The sequence below is a fragment of the Diabrotica virgifera genome, chromosome 8 (genome assembly GCF_917563875.1).
Source record: "Diabrotica virgifera virgifera chromosome 8, PGI_DIABVI_V3a".
In the NCBI taxonomy this organism is placed as follows: Eukaryota; Metazoa; Arthropoda; class Insecta; order Coleoptera; family Chrysomelidae; genus Diabrotica; species Diabrotica virgifera.
Genome location: NC_065450.1, coordinates 43,510,265 through 43,530,946, shown reverse-complemented (window position 1 = coordinate 43,530,946; position 20,682 = coordinate 43,510,265). Strand labels below are relative to the sequence as shown.

The following is a 20,682-nucleotide window of genomic DNA, read 5'->3' as shown; positions in this document are numbered from 1 at the left end:
AATTTGAAGCAAAATGTTTGGGTGAGTCAGGGATATTCAGATTTGAAAAATTTATCAGCTAGTGTAAAAAAACATGAATCTTCGAAAGAACATTTAAACAATTGCTTAGGTTTAAAACGGTTAGAAAAAAATAAACAAACTATTGACAGTGCTTTAGCTGGACAAATTTCTCTATCTAATAAGATATATAATGAAGAAGTTGAAAAAGATTGAAGAAGTTGAAGAAATTGATGTTACAATTCTGTACAATGCTGAAGTAAAACAAGACTTGCATTTCGCGGTCGTGATGAGAGCCATAATTCTTCAAACATGGGTAAATTTAAAGAAATTTTTAATTTAGTAGTTAAACGCGATCAGGAAATCCAGGATCATGTTAAAAAATAGAAGGGGTGTTCACGGGTTTGTCAAAAACAATACAAAATGATTTAATAGATTGCCTTGCCGATTACGTAAAAAATGAAATTTCAACAGAAATTAATGAAAGTCAATTTTTTTCTATACTAGCGGACGATACTACTGATATAACCGAAAAATCACAGTGTACTTTAACAATCCGTTTTGTTAACAAAGTTGGTCAGGTAACAGAAATGTTTTTAGGGTTTTTTGATGTTAGCGAGAATAGATCTGCAGACGCTCTATATAGTTTAATTTTAAACGTGCTTGAGCCATATGATTACAAAAATAAATAAATTGCTCAATTTTACGATGGTGCAAGTGTAATGGCTGGCTCTTTAAACGGATTACAATCAAAAATTAAAGTAGATGCTCCAAAAGCAATTTTTACACATTGTTGCGCTCATAGATTACATTTAGTATTGCAAGACGGCTCAAAATGTATTACAAATTGTAGGATATTTTTTGTCGCCTACCCGAAGTATATGTGTAGCCTACCCGCATACTGAGGTCACGAGCCGCCACTGTCCTGTTCCCTACTTCTTTCGAAATACAGACATTCTTGGACAATGAAAACGAAACAGATCTCTCACTGATTCCGCCTCTCGTGTTGAATAGGCACTGACAGACGCTTTTTTCGATCTCTCCAATTTTCGTTTTCGTAGAGAACAAACTTTGTTCTCCTCTAGGGCCGATTTCTCATAACTAAGTTAATCTATAGTTCAATTGACTGAGGACAATGCAAAAATCCCTAGATTCTAGGGATTGAACCGGGACCGACTGAAGTTTATTGAATTCGGTCGGTCTCTGAATCTCTGATAGACCAGTTAATCAAGGCGAATAACTATAAAGGAAAGAGCAGTATTACTACAGTTCAGTAATATTTATTCCATATAGAAAAAGTGTCTTAACGAAAAAGAAGAAGTATATTAAAATTTAGAATATTCTAGATGTCATCGAAATATCCTGAAATATCTCGTAACGTTTAAAACATCAGAAAATGTATATAAATAGGAAGTTGGTAGTTCAAGTAGTAATTGAATATATTTGAATAATTCTTTTATTCAATTGAAGTGGTTAAGCCCAAGTTTTTCCCCCCATTGTTGAGCCCCCATTGAGCTTTATACTCTTTAATTTAATCATGTATAAAATCATCAAAAGTGTCAATAAGGAAGAGGATACAGAATAGGAAACACAGAAGTAAAAATACTCTGTTACGCAGACGACGCAATATTGATTGCTCAAGATGAAGATAGTCTGCAAAGATTAGTCCACAGATTTAACATAAGAGCAAATGAATTTAATATGACAATCTCATACCAGAAAACTAAAATAATAGTAATTAGCAAAGAACCAAAGATGTAATATAGAAATTGATGGCATCAGTACCTTAGAATTACACTGTCCAGCTATGGAGACCTAAAAAAGAAGTGAGGGATCAAGTACAAAAAGCAAATAGACTGTCAGAATGCTTTTATAAACCAGTGTTGTGTAAAACCATTGATATAAAAATACCCAACCATTATTGTGTAAAACCAATAATGACATTGCATCAGAAACAAGACCCGACACAGCCACAACACAAAGACTACTGGAAACGTCAAAGATGAGAGTACTGAGAAGAATTACAGGAAATATGCTGAGAGATCGAAATAGGAGTAAAGACATTAGAAGACAGTGTAATGTAGAGTGTATAAAAACGAATAAACACTAAATGAAAAAAAAAAGAATGGAATATCCACATAAACAGAATAGGGGAGACACGTGTGGTCAAAATAGCAAGAGACAAATCACTAATACTACTTTAGTTTGTAAATTTGATGTTACTACGTAAAGTAGTTATTTGTATAAAATACTTACACCTAAGTCTCTGCAATTGTCGATATGTACGCATATTAAAACTGGATGATGGCCCTGAGGACATATAATGGTCAAACTTTTCGTTTTGTTTCTATCTTCATCTCCAGACTCCCAGAAAGTTTCAGTGGAATTGTCAGTCAAACTACCAACCATCGCTTGTCTACTGGATGCCTTGATTTCTAATGTGGATGTCAAATCTTTTAAACATTCGACCACTGATGTAACCTGGTATATTGCGCTTTGGTGACTTTCGTGCATGGACACTGTAAAATCTTCCATCTCTTCGCTTCTTGACAAGATTTTGCTTATATTACTAAATACCTGGAAAATTAAATGTCCATTATTTAAAGAAAACCGAGCGTTGAGTTGTAACAAATATTTGTTGAGTAATAACTAAAAAAAAAATAAAAAAACATGAACGCTTAATACATCGTTGCAAAGCCGATTAGGAGACCTTTCAAACGAGATATCACTTGCCATAAGGTCCCATTTAAAATTATTGCTCACAGTGGCCCTATGACGTCATCAATGACTACTACGTCACCTGCTATGACTAGTTGAGAAGCCTACGTCCGTTTATTTCCTCACTTGAGGGGGGAGTGGAATTTAGTCGAAAAAACAGAATTTTTCAATATGGAATGGACCAATGAAAAGATACTTCAATTAGTTGAGTTATATAGAAATGAAAAATGCCTATGAAACCCGAAATCGAAGCTATATAAAATAATAAACAGAAAAACTGATGCTTGTTTTAGCATTTATATGCCTTATTATATAAAATGTTTTTATTGGATAAATTTCTACCCAGAAAGACTAATGAGATAAGCAAATCAAATTAATTGCAAAAATTAATTAAAAGCAAATTTATTTTGATACATCAATTTTACAATTTATTATTTGAACATGATATAGTCATAATACCAAGAGTTGCCAAGAGCAAGCAACTTTGTCGAGGAAGAATTTTAAGAAAGCTGGTTCTTTAATATATTATTCTCTATGCTCCCTCAAACAGCGTATAATACCTGCTACTTGGCTGCTGATACAGATTGCGTTCATTAGTTCGAAGCACATTACAGGTAATATATTAAATTCAAAATTATTTTAAGATAATTTTGTTTTGTCATTACTTTTGTCATTATTAGAAATATGAGTACAAATATTTTGTCAAAGTAATTTATATGCTAAAAAGTGTTACGTTTGACCTGTGCTCTTGTGCGGAATGGAAGCATGGACGTTAAAGACTAGTTCCATTAACAAATTTGAAGTGTTTGAAATGTGGTGCCTACGTCGAATGCTTAGAATATCATGGACGGACAGAGTTAGAAATGTTTAAGTACTAAGAAGAGCGGGTTTACAGGATAGGAAACTTTGTAAAGGCGCATTTAAATCAAAGCGAACACGAACGAACGAACGAAAGAACGAATTCGTAGGTGTTCACTTGGTCATTCGTTCGCTACAACGTAGGGCCATTTACATTGAAGCGAACGTTCGCATTCGTTGATGATCCGGAGTTCATATTGCCCGCAGATGTTTTTAAGATGGGCTGATGGGCCAGTGCCAGTCACACATTGTGTTTAAGTTTATTTTCGTGTTTCTTGATGGGTAAATTTTAATACAATAATAGCTTACAAAAATAGCAGGTAGCAGGTATTATACGCTGTTTGAGGGAGCTTAGAAAATAACATATGTAATAAAGAACCAGCTTCTTCCTCGAAAAAGTTACTTGCTCTTGATATTATGACTATATTATTTTCAAATAATAAATTGTAAAATTGGTGTATCAAAATAAATTTGCTTTTAATTAATTTTAGCAATTAATTTGATTTGGTTACCTCATTAGTGTTTCTGGGTTGAAATTTATCCAATAAAAACATTAGGTTTTTAAAAGCAAACCACTTCGAACCCTCTTTTTGTCTTTCTCGTCTAAATGATGCCAGAAGCTAATTCATTTTTTTAGTTCAGAGACATCACAACCCATTCCTATAGAAATAAAACAAGCATCAGTTTTTCTGTTTATTATTTTATATAGCTTCGATTTTGGGTTTCATAGGCATATTCCATATTGCAAAATTATGTTTTCACAACTACACAATAAACAACCCTCTCAAACTAATGTTTGTAAATAAATTAAATCAGTACTTCTAAACGAATTCGTTCGCTACCGTCTATCCACTGTCCACATTGAACAACGATTTCTTTTGATGATTCGCTCACTTACCGACATCGGTTGGAACATGTGCGAATGCGAACGAATTCGTTCGGTCGTGCTCGATTCGCTGTACAAATACAATAAAGTTAACGAACGAATTCGTTCGTTCGTTCGTGTTCGCTTTGATTTAAATGCGCCTTAGGCCGATGCCACATTATGCGTTTTGACCGGATGCGTTTCCGCCGCATCCGGTGAAAACGCATCGTGTGACAGATCGGTCCGGTTGCGTTGGAAACAGATGCGTTTTGAGTCATCGGTACGCGCTTACAAACTGCACAAGACTAAACGCATAGTGTGACAGGTCGGTCCGGTTGCGTTGGAAACGGATGCGTTTTCACCGCATCCGTTCAAAACGCATAATGTGGCATCGGCCTTAAGAAGACTACATACTTGGGGCACATATTACGAGGGGAACGATGCACTTTTCAGCAACTGATACTCGACGGAAAGATAAAGGGTAAGAGGAGTCTGGGAAAAGATGTCATGGCTGCGTAATCGCCACCGCCAGTGGACAAGAATCCACGGCTATGAAATGCATTGCAATGCGGCTAAAAACAGTAATATTTTATAAACAAGACAATGTACGGTGGACGCCTACGCAGAAATGCACGGCATCTTAAGAAGAAGAAGAAATATGAATTTATAATTGCTAGACATTTGGACGGATTTATTTATCTCAAACTTTAGTTGATAATGCCAGATTTAAATAAAATATTAATAAATAAAATTTGTCATCAAAATTTTCAACAAAATAATAAAAAATACCTGGACAAATTATTTTTGCGTCTGGAAATAATTTTTATTTTATTTTAATTATTAAAATCAAATTTTTTTAATTAAATAATTATAGAATAGCGACAGGACAAAATGAAATTATTGAAGTCGTATCAAAATTTATACTTATATTTATGAATATGACATATTTTTTTCCTTACAGAACACACATTGCATTTTATAAGCTATTATTGTATTAAAATTTACCCAACAAGAAGCACGACAAGAAACACGAAAATAAACTTAAACACAATGTGTGACTGGCCCATCTTAAATACATCTGCGAGCAATATGCACTCCCGATCATCAACGAATGCGAACGTTTGCTTCAATGTAAATGGTTCTACCGTTGACTGATAAATTATACTGGTACTTTGTAGCGAACGAATGACCAAGCGAACACCTACGAATTCGTTCCTTCGTTCGTTCGTTCGTGTTCGCTTTGATTTAAATGCGACACTTCGCTAGAATCTACGATACTTGAACCATGTAGTGTGTACGTTCAAATACAAAAAAATAAAGTACAGATGATCCCAAACCCTTTTTTCAGTGCGTCATTAATATTGCTTTTCATCGACTGTCGTTTGTTTCGAGCTTCTGTCATGTGTCACATAATATTAATATATCTACGCCATACGTCTTTGGTTTGTATCATTGGTATATATCAATAACGTATGACGTAGATATATTAATATTATGTGACACATGACAGAAGCTCGAAACAAATGACTGTGAATGAAAAGCCCTATTTTGACGTCATAATAATATATGATTTTAAAAATATCTCAAATCATTACATGACATTTTAGTTAAATCTAACAGTTGTCAGAATATTTATATTTATATTTATATTTATATTTATATTTATATTTATAAACATCAATATGTATACAAATATTATCCAGAATATTATTTAAAATATTTTAATGTAAAAATAAATAAACATAAAATCAAATTTCACCATACAATGTCTGAATATACCAATGACATAAAATATTTGCATTTCCGTCGCTGAAAAATACTAACCTAGAAATTACAATTGTCATTTTACAATTGTCATTATTCGCGTCATTGATTGGTTATCTATTTAGAATATTGTAATCGCCAACCAATTATACATCTGTAAGTATAATAAGTCGTTTTAATATGCAAATGCCCGTCAAAGAATACATATAATTTTCTAAGTTCAATATAATAATCACAGAGGTACGTTTTTTCTGTCACTTTCAACTGTAGGTAATACGTTAGAGAGAATTCGATAATCTGTGACGCACTGAAAAAAAAGGGTTTGGGAAATGTATCTGTGTTTTTCCTATAAGTCAATATTATGCTTTACTAACTTGAGATCTATGGAGGAACGAATGGTCCGATGTAGCAAACCGTATACCCCAACATCTGACTGCGATTTGTTGCAAAGCTGAGCTCATTGGCAGCAATACCATCAAATCGGCGATAGTTTGTAGAAGAGCGTGGAAGATACTAGGTAATGGATGCACAGCTTCCCCAGCAATGGTAATATCCGATAAAGGGTGTTCACAGATATTGAGTTCCTAAAAAGTAAGTTAAAAATATAAACTACATTATTTTATGTTTGTATTATCATTGTTTAAAAAGAAAAGTTGGTCAACGCAATGAATAAGTTTGTTTGATTCTAATTGAGACAGCCACCAGATGTCAGGGTTGCAATGTCACGCGTAACTACGATAAATCCAAAATGCATAGACACCAAGTTGGATACAACCCTATTCATAACACACCAACTCGCATATACATATTAAGAAAAATAAATATATGGAAGAATATATTTAGAAATTAAATTAACGATATCATGCTATTATATGTAGGAATGTATAGCAGCATGACATTATTAAATCAATTTCTAAATACATTCTTCCATATATTTATTTTTCGTAACACGTTGAACGCCGCGCGAATTACATACGATTCACGCTTATTTTAATTACAGGGCCGCGCGAATCACATTTGCTTGGCAGTGACTGCTATACTGTATGGATCACGGCTAAGTCGGCCCAGAGAGCCGTAATATACTACATTCGCTCTCGCGAGATTTCTTTTGAGACATTCGGAATAGGAAACGTACAACACAAAAATTCCTACCTCACACTATTAACTGCTAAAATCAACTCAAATCAACTTAATCGTTCATTAAAAAAAGAAGAATTATTAGAAATAGTGGGAGTGTCTACTAATCTCATAAAATTTTGTGAAGTTTATTTCTACAAAATATTTTTATTTTGTACAATAAATAATTTTCTCATTTGCTATCAATACATTATAATGGTTTAAATAAATAAATATTGATTGGCGTAAGGTTTATGTTATTTTTATGTCTGTTTACTATTAATAATATTGGATATGAGCAGGTGCGTTGGTTTTGTAGTAATTTCCAGTCACTTCTGACAACTGAATTTTTCAAAAAAGAAATTACTAACGTCAGTGTCAAAAAAAATCTCGCGAGAGCGAATGTAGTATATTATATATGTTACCGTTAAAACCCGATTTCAGTTAAAACCCGAATTTACTAGGAAAAACTAGTTTTAACTAAGCGCTTTAGACAATTCTAGTTTTAACTAGTCAAAACTAGATTTGACTGCTAAATTCAGTTAAAACTAGAAATCGTGAACGGATTTCATTTAGAGTAGTTTATATGCGATTCTCTTGTGATTGCATATCGATCAAATTTTTACCTGACAGCGACTATTCATTTCTGAATGCAATACAGGTTTGGACACAAGACCTCTCTTCGTTTTTATATTTTTACTCTTCTTCCGTTGGCAGATTTCACACATTGGTACATATAAAAGTATTGATCATATGAATAAAAAGTTTGCCTATTTCCTGGCGGTTTCAGTCTTCAACTTTCAACCTATCCTGATTTTAATGAAAAATAGCAACAGCTTCAATTATGCCAAAAATATTAGAAACTAACTTTTTTATTTCGCCAGCTTCAACAATTCTAAATCATTTTAGTCTTCGATTTTGTAATGGTGTTTTCTTGGCAGACAGTTCCGCATCTTGTACTTTGACCATTAATTTATTATACCTATATGCTTTTGATCACAACATTGTAGTGACTTTCTTTCTTTTCAGTCTCTTCCATTTTTAAAATAATTTCCAAAACATGTTCTTAAATCTCTGCTCTCAATCTGATCTTCGATATTATCACTAATGGTGAATAATACTCAATGGTGTAATAACCAATAAAAACGATGCAAAACAATCAACAGTTTCACATACTACTTTGCTACCGACCGGCCGCCTTCGTCATTAACACTACCCAGAACAAGCTGTAATACCGACCTACTTTTGTCTCTTGCAACAATTTTAACTGATATTCGCCAGCAATTCCAAAAAAAGCTACTTTGAACTAGTATAAACTACTCTAAATTAAATCCGTTTGGGATTTCTAGTTTTAACTGAATGTAGCAGTCAAATCTAGTTTTGACTAGTTAAAACTAGAATTGTCTAAAGCGCATAGTTAAAACTAGTTTTTCCTAGTAAATTCGGGTTTAACTGAAATCGGGTTTTAAAGGTAAGATATACATTGCGGTGTTCAACGTGTATACAGTAGGAAAAATGAAAGAATACCCATGAACGAACATATAAAACACGCTGTATTTTCCTGTCACCGTGCCACACAAATAATTGACCAGCGCAAGTACATGTAATAATTATTGTTACATGTACTTGCACTGGACAATTTTCTTTGTGACACGGTGACAGGAAAATACAGCGTGTTTTATATGTTCGTTCATGGGTATTCTTTCATTTTTCCGACTGTATGCGAGTTGGTGTGTTATGAATAGGGTCGTATCCAACTTGGTGTCTATGCATTTTGGATTTATCGTAGTTACGCGTGACCCTGACAGAAATGGTGGTGACATCTGGTGACTGTCTCAATTAGAATCAATTTATTCATTGCGTTGACCAACTATTCCTTTTTAACAATAATATTATTTGTTCAATTTTTCACATACAAAAATAATATCTATTCTATTATCGCTGTATGATTTCAATAATTTCCATCCTTAATTTTAAACTATTCATTAATCCAACCCTTACTACAGACATCGGAAAAATCTAGGGATATTCTTAGAAAGAGACGTAATTTCTTGTTTAATAATTGTTTTGAATAAATAATAATCGATTAAATCGATTTTTAGTGATTATGCCTCGTTTTTATTCTTAGATTTAATTTTATTCTTTCGATTATTAGTGATTACGATACTTCGCCGCAATGCTTGTTTCTAATTGGTCTAACCGCAGGCAAGTTTACTCCACTTATGAAATTTTGAAACTATTGACGATTTTTGTGTTTCCTGCATTATTCTTTTAATTATTAGATTTTTAGCCTGCATTTATACAAAAAAACAGTTATTTTTGTAACAGTTATTATGTGTTAGTATAATATAATATTTTTATGGATTACCGTCGAAGGTCGACATGATCAACCAAAAAAGAAGATGAATCTGGTGATTTTTCTAGTGACATTATTGGATGTAAATCTGTCTTTTGAGTTGATTCCTCCTGGTTTAAAAACAGGGATAGTAATATTGATTATACAGCAAAATTTGTTAAAATGTTAATAATAACAAGAATGCCACATTGAAGAAGGCCTACAGTCCTATTTATCTCATCTAAAGTTAAATGATATTCCATGATAAAACCAATATTTTCAATTCACTTTCAATGTTCACAAGTAAACAAGTAAACAAGTTCACAAGTAAACAAGAACTTTATACTCCGGTCAACTTACACATCCGAGGTTGCGAAAATTACCATCAAGCTGAAAATTGTCAGGATTGTTCAAAATACCATCATAAATTAAATCTAAAAAGTCCTCATAAATCCGACCCGAGCTAAAAAATTTAGGCGGGGTCAAAGGTCATAAAGTATAGTTTCTAGCGATTTTCAGCGAAACGGTAAGTTTTATCACAAAATTAGTTCTAACAAAAAATATAGATTAGATAATTATCTATAAAAAATGTCTTATTACTTTTTTTCCTAAGAGCCACCGTTTTTGAGATACAACGATTAACAAGTTTTAATCGTCATAATATGCGCACACGTTTCCACACCACCTTTGAGGTAGTGTACTTAGCGCGTTTTTTTAACGTGGTTTCCCTAGTAGACCTATTCCACGGATCTGTTATAATTCTGTTTAATTTGAAGCTATTGAATAATTGTATTGGCAAGGGTTAAAAATGATAAAAGTTATAAAAAGCAGTATAAATTAAAAAAAGGGAAATTTATCCAACTGGTTCATAATTTTCTAATACTTCTACTTCCTCTTCTCCTTGTTCTTCTTCTTCTTTTTGTTTTTCTTCTTCTTGTTCATCCTGGGTGCAAGGTGCAATAAGGTGTCAATAATGACACATCGCATGGCTCCTCGATAGAATCAAATGAATCCTCAATTGTTATTATTATTATTATTATTATTATTATTACATAACAAGTAAGGGCAGAGGAGCAAGCTCCTATTATGCCCAAAAACAAAGAAAAATAACTATGTAAAATAACTACTGACAGTTACATAAAATAAGAGATATTAGTAAAATATCCATAGAAAATTTAACATCGTGCAATTTTTATGTATGAAATATTGTCGTATCCAGTCTGTTTTTAAACGTATTCACTGTAGTTGCTGATATGGTGTCTCGATCTAAATTATTCCAAATATTAAATATCCTGTTAGGCACGAAGTTTACTCTGGACCGTGCTATTGCCTGCTCCTTCTTTAATTTGTATTGGTGGCCTCTTAATCTATCATCTCGGTTTATGGTAAACATGGTATTTAGGTTTCCAAAGTTGTATTTCAGAATTCGGAAGCACAAAATTAGATCACCTCGAAGACGTCGACGCTCGAAAGTCGTTAGATGAGCCATGGTGAGTCTATCTTCATAACAAGGTCTTACGCGGCCGAATGTGAGTCTTGTAGCTTTACGCTGCACATTTTCGATTAATACCTTGTCACGAGCGAGATCTGGATTCCAAACCGGTCCTGCAAACTCAAGAGTAGGTCTGACGTATATTGAATAAAGTTTGCACATGGAATTTAAAGAAATACGTGTAAAACACTTACGTATCAGAAATAGTTTCGAGTTTGCACGTTTACACACCGACACAATATGCTCCGACCAATTTAAGTTATTGTTAATTATCACTCCGAGGTCGTTGTGGGAGGTTACCGAGCTTAAGGGATGGCTATTTATAAAGTACGGTAGTGACGGGTTGTTCTTGCCAATGTGTAGTACAACGCATTTCTCAATGTTAAGAGGAAGTAACCATTCCAAGGACCACTTCAATATTGTATCGAGATCATGTTGAAGAACATGTTGGTTAACAATAGGATTAACGTACAACTTGGTATCATCAGCGTAAATGGAAACCTTACTAGATATAATGAGTGGAAGATCGCTTGTATAGACACAGAAGAGAAGTGGTCCAAGTACCGATCCTTGTGGAACTCCGCTCTTGACAGGTTTATCAGATGAATATGCTTCCCCAACACGAACTCGGAAATACCTATCAGATAGGAAATTCTGAATCCAAAGGTTTAACTTTCCGCGGATACCAAAGTTGTGTTGGTGATTCAACATTGGAGCACGACCGGTTTTGACAATTAGTGCATGCTACCGAACAAAATAGTACAACTTTTTTGCAACCACATTTAGCGCTACATCCCTTTTTACAGTTGCAAATAATTGTGTTTAGGAGTTTTTGCGGCGCAGGTGGGAATACAGTTTGAATTGGTTCTAATGAACTGTCGACTAATTTCCATCCCCAGTCTTTTGGATCTAGCTGATAACCAAGCCACACTTGAACTTGGTAATATACCCGAAAAATATGTTGATGAGCAGCCGCTGAGGTTGGAGAAAGACAAGATAACTGCAATTGTTTTTTATTTTGAGTATTTTTAAAGAAACATGCATATCGAAACTTATCTAAGCACGTAGTTTTTTTAGGCGCTCCATGCATAGAGAGAAGAAAGCTAATTCTGTTGGAAATAACTTCTTGTGGAGTTGAATTAGTTTTTTTAAAAACTTCAGCACATTCAAGTAATATATTAGGTTTAACACGTATTTTTACTCCGGAGTAGTACTAGACTCAAGACTAATTAATACCTCGAGAGTGTCATCTACCTGAACGGAAGATAACGGTGTTATTTGCATAATAGTAAACAAACTAAATTTGCATAAAGTTTATTGTATATTGAAATGTTTATTAGTACTTAGCAATAAACATTTTGCCTAGAAAGTTGGCTTTCATTATTATGTTCAAACCCTTTTGAGAAAAGAATAGGTAGGGTGATTAGATTAGCCGACGTACCGACAGAACGTGTTTATTCCGACAAAACCCATCTTTATAAATTGAATAAGACGCCCAAGTAAGAAGAATTATTATAAGTTAATACTTTGTCATATCAATTTACTATTTTTGTTGGGAATAAGCTGTAAATTTGAAATAATAATTCTTATTATTTTCGTGTTACATTCACTTTGTAAAGATTTTTTTGTTGGTACTGTAATATAATACACCTTATACATTGCATCCCTTGGTAGAACGCAAGCTGTATAGTAGAAACATGATCATATTTATAATATCTTATAATTTTATGTGTAATATAAGTTAAGTTGACCGGTTGACCGATAGAATATTATGTTTACTTGTATTACAGCTTCAGTGATGTATATACGTGGTGTACTAATACATATTTATTATGACGATTATAACTCTTTCAACTCTTTGAATCGTTGTATCTCAAAAACGGTGGCTCTTACGAAAAAAAGTAATTAAGATATTTTTTATAGATAATTATCTAATCTACATTTTTTGTTGAAACTAATTTTATGATAAAACTTACCGTTTCGCTGAAAATCGCTAGAAACCATATTTGGTGACCTTTGACCCCGCGTAAATTTTTTAGCTCGGCTCGGATTTATGAGGACTTTTTAGATTTCATTTATGATGGTATTTTAAACAATCCTGCAAATTTTCAGCTTGATGGTAATTATTGTAACCTCACTCCTATTTTTGAGTCTCTAAGTAGACCGGTCTATTATAGCATGAACAAAATCGAAACTATCAGAATATTAACTGCGGTATAAAACCTCTTTTGCCGTTTTGTTTTTCTCACAAAAGCCTGCAGGATGAGCAACTGTACAAATTCAATTGAAATTAAAGGACCACGTGAATTTATGTTTATTAATTTTAAGATGTCACAAAAATATCCCTAGACTTTTCCAATGTTTATAATATCTTATATGGACGTCACCCCACTACCTACAAGCAGACGTTTATGGTCCTCTCTGACATAGGCGTAACCAGGGGGGTTTTGGGGGTTATAACCCCCCCATTGGGATGCACTTTGAGCTCTATACGCTTAACACCATAGCCCTCAGAGACCTTCCAGCAGTTGTAATCCCCCCTTTCAGATAGTTGTAACCCCCCTTACGCTCATCCTGGTTACGCCTATGCTCTCTGAACAAACTGAAATATAAAATACCTCTTAATTTCGTTTTACAGCGAATTATATTATATATGTGCTGATAATTATTACAAGAAAACTTACCAATTCATCTTCCCTTCTAGGTAAATGGTTATCATCTTCAGGTTCTGTTTCTATTTCAACAGGCGTCAATGAGGTGACAAACCACCACAAAAGATCGTGCAGACATATAGGCTGTGTCACTGATCTTAGTAACCAATTTAATGCTTGCATGGCATATACTCTGCACATGGCTTTTCTAAAAAATATAATTAATTTAATATTTGCTTATTCCTTTATCTAAGTTAAGAGATAAAATATTGTGGGGCTACAAAGTAAAATTTCTAGTTCAGTAACTATCAAAATACTTCATAACATAAATATTGTCTTAAAACATTAAAAGGGTAAACCCTGTAGTTGGCTGTATAGCTTTGTTAAGACAACGTAGAATGAAGTAAACACTTCTGTTGTATATAGGTATATTATAAATTTATTAAAAAATTTTTAAAATTCATCCACAAGGGAGTGGTTGTACAAAACGTTTTCGGTCAAACTGACCATCCTCAGTGTAAACGTCCAGTGTACAAGTAATTGAAACTAGCCACTTGAATAGGTGTAAAACATCAAAATAACATTATTGCTACATTATGAGCTGTATAGTAATCGACAATAAGTCGATGTCTTAAGATTAAAAATGTATCACATGTGGATGTATGTCATCCTTGCTCGGAATTAGCACACGGTTGTGATCAGGTGAGAGGTTAACAACCAACTTAAATAAGACAACAAATATTGTCTTATTCCGCTGCCTATTTCGATAGGCTGTCAGTTCTATTCTGACGTTCATTTTCTTGTTATGGTTTTTGGTAGATGATTTCAATAGTTTTTATATTTAGCAGAACTTCTCTATTATACAGAAGGTGGATTACATATTCGAGACTTACTCTGTCAAATGCTTTCCTCAAGTCAGTCAGACACAGAAATAATGGGCTATTATACTTTGGTGATTTCCCATAATTTGCTTTATGACGAATATTGCATCTGTACTGTATTGTCCTTTTAATGATCATTTTTCAGTGCGTAACAAATGATAGGAAAAAGGGTAAGTCCGTGATAATACACATTTATGACATTTATTCTAACATGACATTTTAGTTAAATCTGACAGTTGTCACATTTTATTTTCAATTTGGAATAAAAACAAATCAAATGTGTTTCTTGCATTTATAAAATGGTATTTTCTTTGATTTGTATAGTCTTATAAATTATACAGATTATATGTGTAATATTATTATCTAATTAAAAAAAAATTTTTTATTATGGCGCCATCTATCGACAACTAGAATAACTCGAATAAATGTTATAAAAATGTCACCGACGAAATGTAATCACCGACGTGCCTTTTTTTCTGTCACATACAATTTAATGCGTTAGAAAGAAATCGAAAAACTGTGACGCACTGAAAGATGATCATGAGAAATACTGTACACAAAAATTATAAACATTTAAATAGTATGTAATCAATTACCGTAATGCCTGTTTCATAGACAGATGAAGAGATTCTAAATCATGTTGTTGCAATAAAAACTGCAGTACTGGTCGTTCTAATAAGGCTAAACCTTCGTTGTCAACTTCGTTGTTTGTGTCAGTTCTCACAATTGCTGAAACTGGATTGTCTCTTTTTGGAATTAATTTCTGAAGGGCGTATGAAGGATTACAGAGAAGCGAAGAGCCTCCTTCTACAAAAGAAAAAGATATTAGGGAATTCATTATGAAAAATGCTGCATGCGGTTATACATCTTTGTTTAGCAAGAATATACCTCAAAGTAACCCCCGTTAATATAGGCAAAAGGCTCTCACTCCCAGAATTCAATTTTTTCATTTTTTACGTTCTATCTGTGTGACTAAAAAATAAAATTTAGTGATTTCCCTATAGTCCAGGGCGCATCTGTTTTGAGACGGACGTTGAGAGGTGACTCATATTTTTTTGCAGAAATTGCTTGGAATTATCTGTATTAAGTTGTCCTCCCACTCAAAAAGGTGCGGAACATTGTTTAAATAATCAAAATGTTAAAAAATTAAGGAAAAATTCGACTTTTTTCTTCGTTTTTTGATTATAACCTTAAAAGTATCCACTTCCGAGAAAAATTGCATAATTAAATTTCCTACAATATAGGATTGGTTAATAATTTTAAAAATTGTCACCATTGTTGCAAAATAGTAATAATTGCGAAAAAAAAACATAAAAAACAAGTATTCGCATTTTACGGTTTTCAACCATTTATGCTACTCGTAGAACGTTGATATTTTACACAGAAAAACGTTATGATATAATAAAACAATACTAAAAAGTCCATTAAGATCGTTTCAACAGATTTTGCAAAATAAATTTTGCAAATCCAGCTTTCGCAAAAAAAAATCATTTTTTCAAAATGTTGCAGGACTGAAAATAAAAAAGATAGCAAGTTGAATTTTTTTACATATAGAAGATTACTGTACCTTTCATTTGTAATTTGCAAAATTAAAATCGGTTAACTACCACGTTGTCAGGAATATTTTAAATAAACATTAATTTTTGGTGCTACGCGCAGGACAGCGGTTTTCGATTCACACAAGTTGATTTCCACCAAAATTTCTTCCAATCTTTATCTAATATATTATTTTCTTACTCTATATTTTGTTGTATTTTAATATTTTAATTCCACAAAAATCAAACTAATTTGATTATTGCTTGTGAAATATTGTTTAAACAGTTGCATATGTTTAAAGATAATAAACTTTTATTCTTATATAAAAAGTTAAAATATATGAACAAAGAAAGTTTTTGCTAAAAACAGTGTTATTTCAAAGGACAAAGTATGTGTTTTTATTTTGCAATAAACAAATTTATTTATTTATATCGAAAAGTAGTAAAAATTAAAATTTATCAATCATTATATTATCAAAGGTCATTGGAATGCCCAATCAGAGCAAACGTATCCGCTGTCCTGCGCGTAGCACCAAAAATTAATGTTTATTTATAAAAATTCCTGACGTCGTGGTAGTTAACCGATTTTAATTTTGCAAATTTAAAATGAAAGGTACAACATTCTTCTATACGTTAAAAAAAATTCAACTTGCTAGCTGCTTTATTTTCAGTTCTGAATATTTTGAAAAAATGAATTTTTTTGCGAAAGCTGGATTGCAAAATTTATTTTGCAAAATCTATTGAACCGATCTTAATGAAATTTACAGCATTGTTTTATTATATCATAAAGTTTTTCTGTTTAAAACATAAAGGTACTAAGTGTAGCATAAATGGATGAAAAATGGAAAATGCGAATACGTGTTTTTTATGGTTTTGTCGCCATTATCGCTATTTTGCAATAAGGGTGATAATTTTTAAAAATTTTAACTAATCCTATATTGTAGGAAATTTAATTTCGCAACTTTTCTCAGAAGTGAATACTTTTAAAGTTATAATCAAAAAACGAAGAAAGAAATCGAATTTCTCCTTCATTTTTTGACATTTTGATTATTTAAACAATGTTCCGGACCTTTTTGAGTGGGAGGATAACTCAATTATTATTATATGAGTTATTTTCAAGCAATTTCTGCAAAAAAATATGAGTTACCTCTCAACATCCAAATGTACTAATATTTTTACAGATGCGTCCTGGTCTACTAGTCAATTATTATTGAAAAACATAATCAATGATTTAATGTTTTTTTTTCATTAACTAGAATTAAAAAGTAAATACTGAAAACACATTACCACTAGCAATTTCGCAACTACTGTTGTTTCTTTTTCTCATCATAATAATTCTTCCATCGTAACCAGATTTTGACCAAGGAATCCCATTAGTTCCCATTGATACTGAACGGTGGAATCTCATTCCTTTAGTAATATCCAAATCGTCGCTAATAGATATTTCAGAAAGTGGCTGGAAAAGAACAAGAAAGAAACAATAGAAACAAAAGATATATTTAAAAAAAAAACACACACATTTTTTAAAAAATCAATTTCACAGATTTCTAATTCCACATAAAATAATATGACTTGTTGACTACGCTTCAAAACCTCCGTTAAACGAAACCTTTTTAACCGAAACATCTTTTAACCGAAATGCCTGACAGTTTCAATAATTTCGCCAATAAAAGTAAATTAAACAAAAAGTAATAAAATTAAGGAAAATGAACATGTTTAGAGTGTTTTTTGTTAAATAAATCTTCTGTTTTATTTTGTGTTTTCCTTTGACAACGATGTTCTGCAGCTATAGCTCTCCAATACTATGTAATTTGATAAAAGAAGAATACAAAAAAATATTCTTTTTAACCGAAATTCTTGTTATCCGAAACGGCCTTTCCCCCAATTATTTCGGTTAACGGAGGTTTTACTGTATATATCGTACTAGTGACGTCATCCATTTGGGCGTAACGACGTAATCGACTATTTTTTAAAATGGGAATAGGGGTCGAGTGCTAGCTCATTTGAAAGGTTATTCAATTCCCTATTCAGTAATGTAAACATTGACATGATTAATTATACAGGGTGTCCAAATTTTTTTTTAATTAAATTAATTGACACAAAAAGAAGAATGTATTTAATTTATTTAATTCAAAATACATTCTACTGCTGTCAGAAAACAGAAATAAATGTTGATTGAACAAATAAACATTACTTTTCACTTAAATTCAATGTTCAAGCTGCCACCCAGGTGCCTCTTGGCAGTTTGAACATTAATTTGAGAAAAAATCAATGTTTATTAGTGCAATAAACTTTTATTTCTGTTTTCTAACAGCAATAAAATGTATTTGCATATTGCATTTGCATAAAATGCATTCTTCTTTTGTGTCAATTAATTTAATTAAAAAAAAATTTGACACCCTGTATAATTAATCATGTTAATGTGTATATTACTGAATAGGGAATTAAATAACCTTTCAAATGAGCTAGCACTCGACCCCTATTCCCATTTAAAAAAATAGTTGATTACGTCATCACGCCCAAATGGATGACGTCACTAGTATGATATATACGTCAAAAAATCATTAAAAATCGAATAACTTTTGTATTTTACATTTTTTTCTAATTCTGTAAATAAAGCAGTTTACAGGGAGGTCAAAATATAGTGAATAACCCTGTACATTGACCAAACTCGTCAGATAATTTTTTATTACCAATTTAATTGTTTCAATGATTGTATCTGATAAACTATTAAAAATATTACATTTTTTATAGAAATAAAAGGCAGATATAGAAATAAATAATATAAAAAATTCGCTGTGTACAAGTACTTGGAGGGGATACTATTAGAAACGATCGTGCGCGAGTAGCGGAAAAATCTTGAAACTTTCCTAAATAATTCATATTGTCTTATTTGTCTTAAAAGGCACGTTCAGCAGTGTATTTTTGAGGCTGGATGATAGTGATCATGAAAAGTTTTGTTAATAATACTTTTAGTGTACTGATCTTGCATCTACTTACTACTCTTTTGACTGTATCAAACATAAACATCCAAACTTACCCTTTGGCCTGATGTGGACGGTCCTTGTCCAAAACCATCTGGACACTCATGTTTATGCAACATCTCATTATAGAATGCTGGTTCATCCATTGAAATAAAGTTTGCTCCAAAAGAATTCAGGCACTGAAATGAAGGTGGAGGTCTGAAAGGTCCACAACACTCTGGAGGAGAGATATTTTCAGAAACAGAAGGCATAATACTCGAGGAAGGTCTTCGCTGATGTGTCATCGTCGTTTCCGCTGAACTGGCCAAGTCTAGTAGAAACATGGCGTTGTTTTTCATAATAATGTGTGGCTCCAGGCTTGATGATACGATAGGGAGGGTAAATGATTTACATGGAATGTTCTTTTTACTTGTTGCCGATCTGTGGCGAAAATTTGTTTGTTTACCGGATTTTCCTAGTTTCATATATTTTTCACGACAATTTTCACATAAAAGGTACCAAGAACTGCCAGCTAAAATACATAAAATATTTAAATGTATCATATAAGACTCATAGGCTACTGATTACGTATTTTAGAAAGGGACTACAACGTTAATGGGATTTTATTGTTTCATATAGTCAACGGACCTCTAAATATGAAAAAACCGCGGAGTGCTACCATTTAAAGGGGTGCGTTTTTAAGAAAGGGGTGAATTAGTCACTAGGCACAGGGCGAATTAGGGTGAGTTCTATGCACTTTTGGTACAAACACGTCTACAGGAAAATTGTTTCAGGTTAAATTTACTATCGAAATGTAACATTTTAAAGTCAAAAATATTTTTTTTACAAAAGTCTATTCAAAATTAAATCAAGAAAAAAACACGAAGGTTAGTAATTTTGTTTTTGCCCCATAACTTTTTCCACAATGATAAATTAAGGCGTTGCTTTAGTGAAAAATAACTTCCATTATTTCTCTTTAAAATGACAGTTTGTAGAAGTCTCTTAGATTTACACTTTCCGAAATAAGATTTTTCAAAGTTCGCCGCTCAAAGCATTTTTGGGCCATTTTCCTTGTTACTTTGCAAACATTGTTCTGTAACTTTCTTCTACGTAGCTTTAGGTAGATGCAATGTTACATTTAATAGGAAGAAAAGTCAATTATCTTTTAAATGGTCTATTGTAGAAGGTTGTATGACTATTTTTAAGCAAGATATGGTTTTTCAAAATTGTATACTTTTAATAATTTTAGATATATTATACGATTATTTTTTAATTTCTCATTATAACTTTTTTATTGTAAATAATATTTAGGTATATACATTGTGCAACATAAAAAAAGCTTATTTTCTTTACTTTAAAAAAATTTATTGTAAAAAACTCTAAGACTATTTCTAAACAAGATATGTTTTTTCAAAGTGTGACTATACACATGCAATAGGTCCCACTATTATGAAAAACTTTTTTATTATTAACTTTATGAAAAATAATTATTCTTTATAAAATGCTC

The 20,682-nt window shown here is 32.3% G+C and overlaps 1 protein-coding gene across 4 annotated transcripts in view; it reads right to left on the bottom strand.

Annotated features, from left to right (window-relative positions):
* The window catches only part of LOC126889923 (E3 ubiquitin-protein ligase MYCBP2), a 743,799-nt gene that overhangs the window by 84,666 nt on the left and 638,451 nt on the right, over window positions 1-20,682 (bottom strand). For all 4 annotated transcript variants that reach the window (XM_050658657.1, XM_050658658.1, XM_050658659.1 and 1 more), the window contains exons 38-43: window positions 19,253-19,707; window positions 17,500-17,668; window positions 15,274-15,484; window positions 13,830-14,004; window positions 6,577-6,786; window positions 2,254-2,574 (exon numbers count right to left, since the gene is read on the bottom strand). In XM_050658657.1, coding sequence (XP_050514614.1) covers window positions 2,254-2,574; window positions 6,577-6,786; window positions 13,830-14,004; window positions 15,274-15,484; window positions 17,500-17,668; window positions 19,253-19,707 — 1,541 coding nt within the window. The remainder of the gene's footprint in view (window positions 1-2,253; window positions 2,575-6,576; window positions 6,787-13,829; window positions 14,005-15,273; window positions 15,485-17,499; window positions 17,669-19,252; window positions 19,708-20,682) is intronic.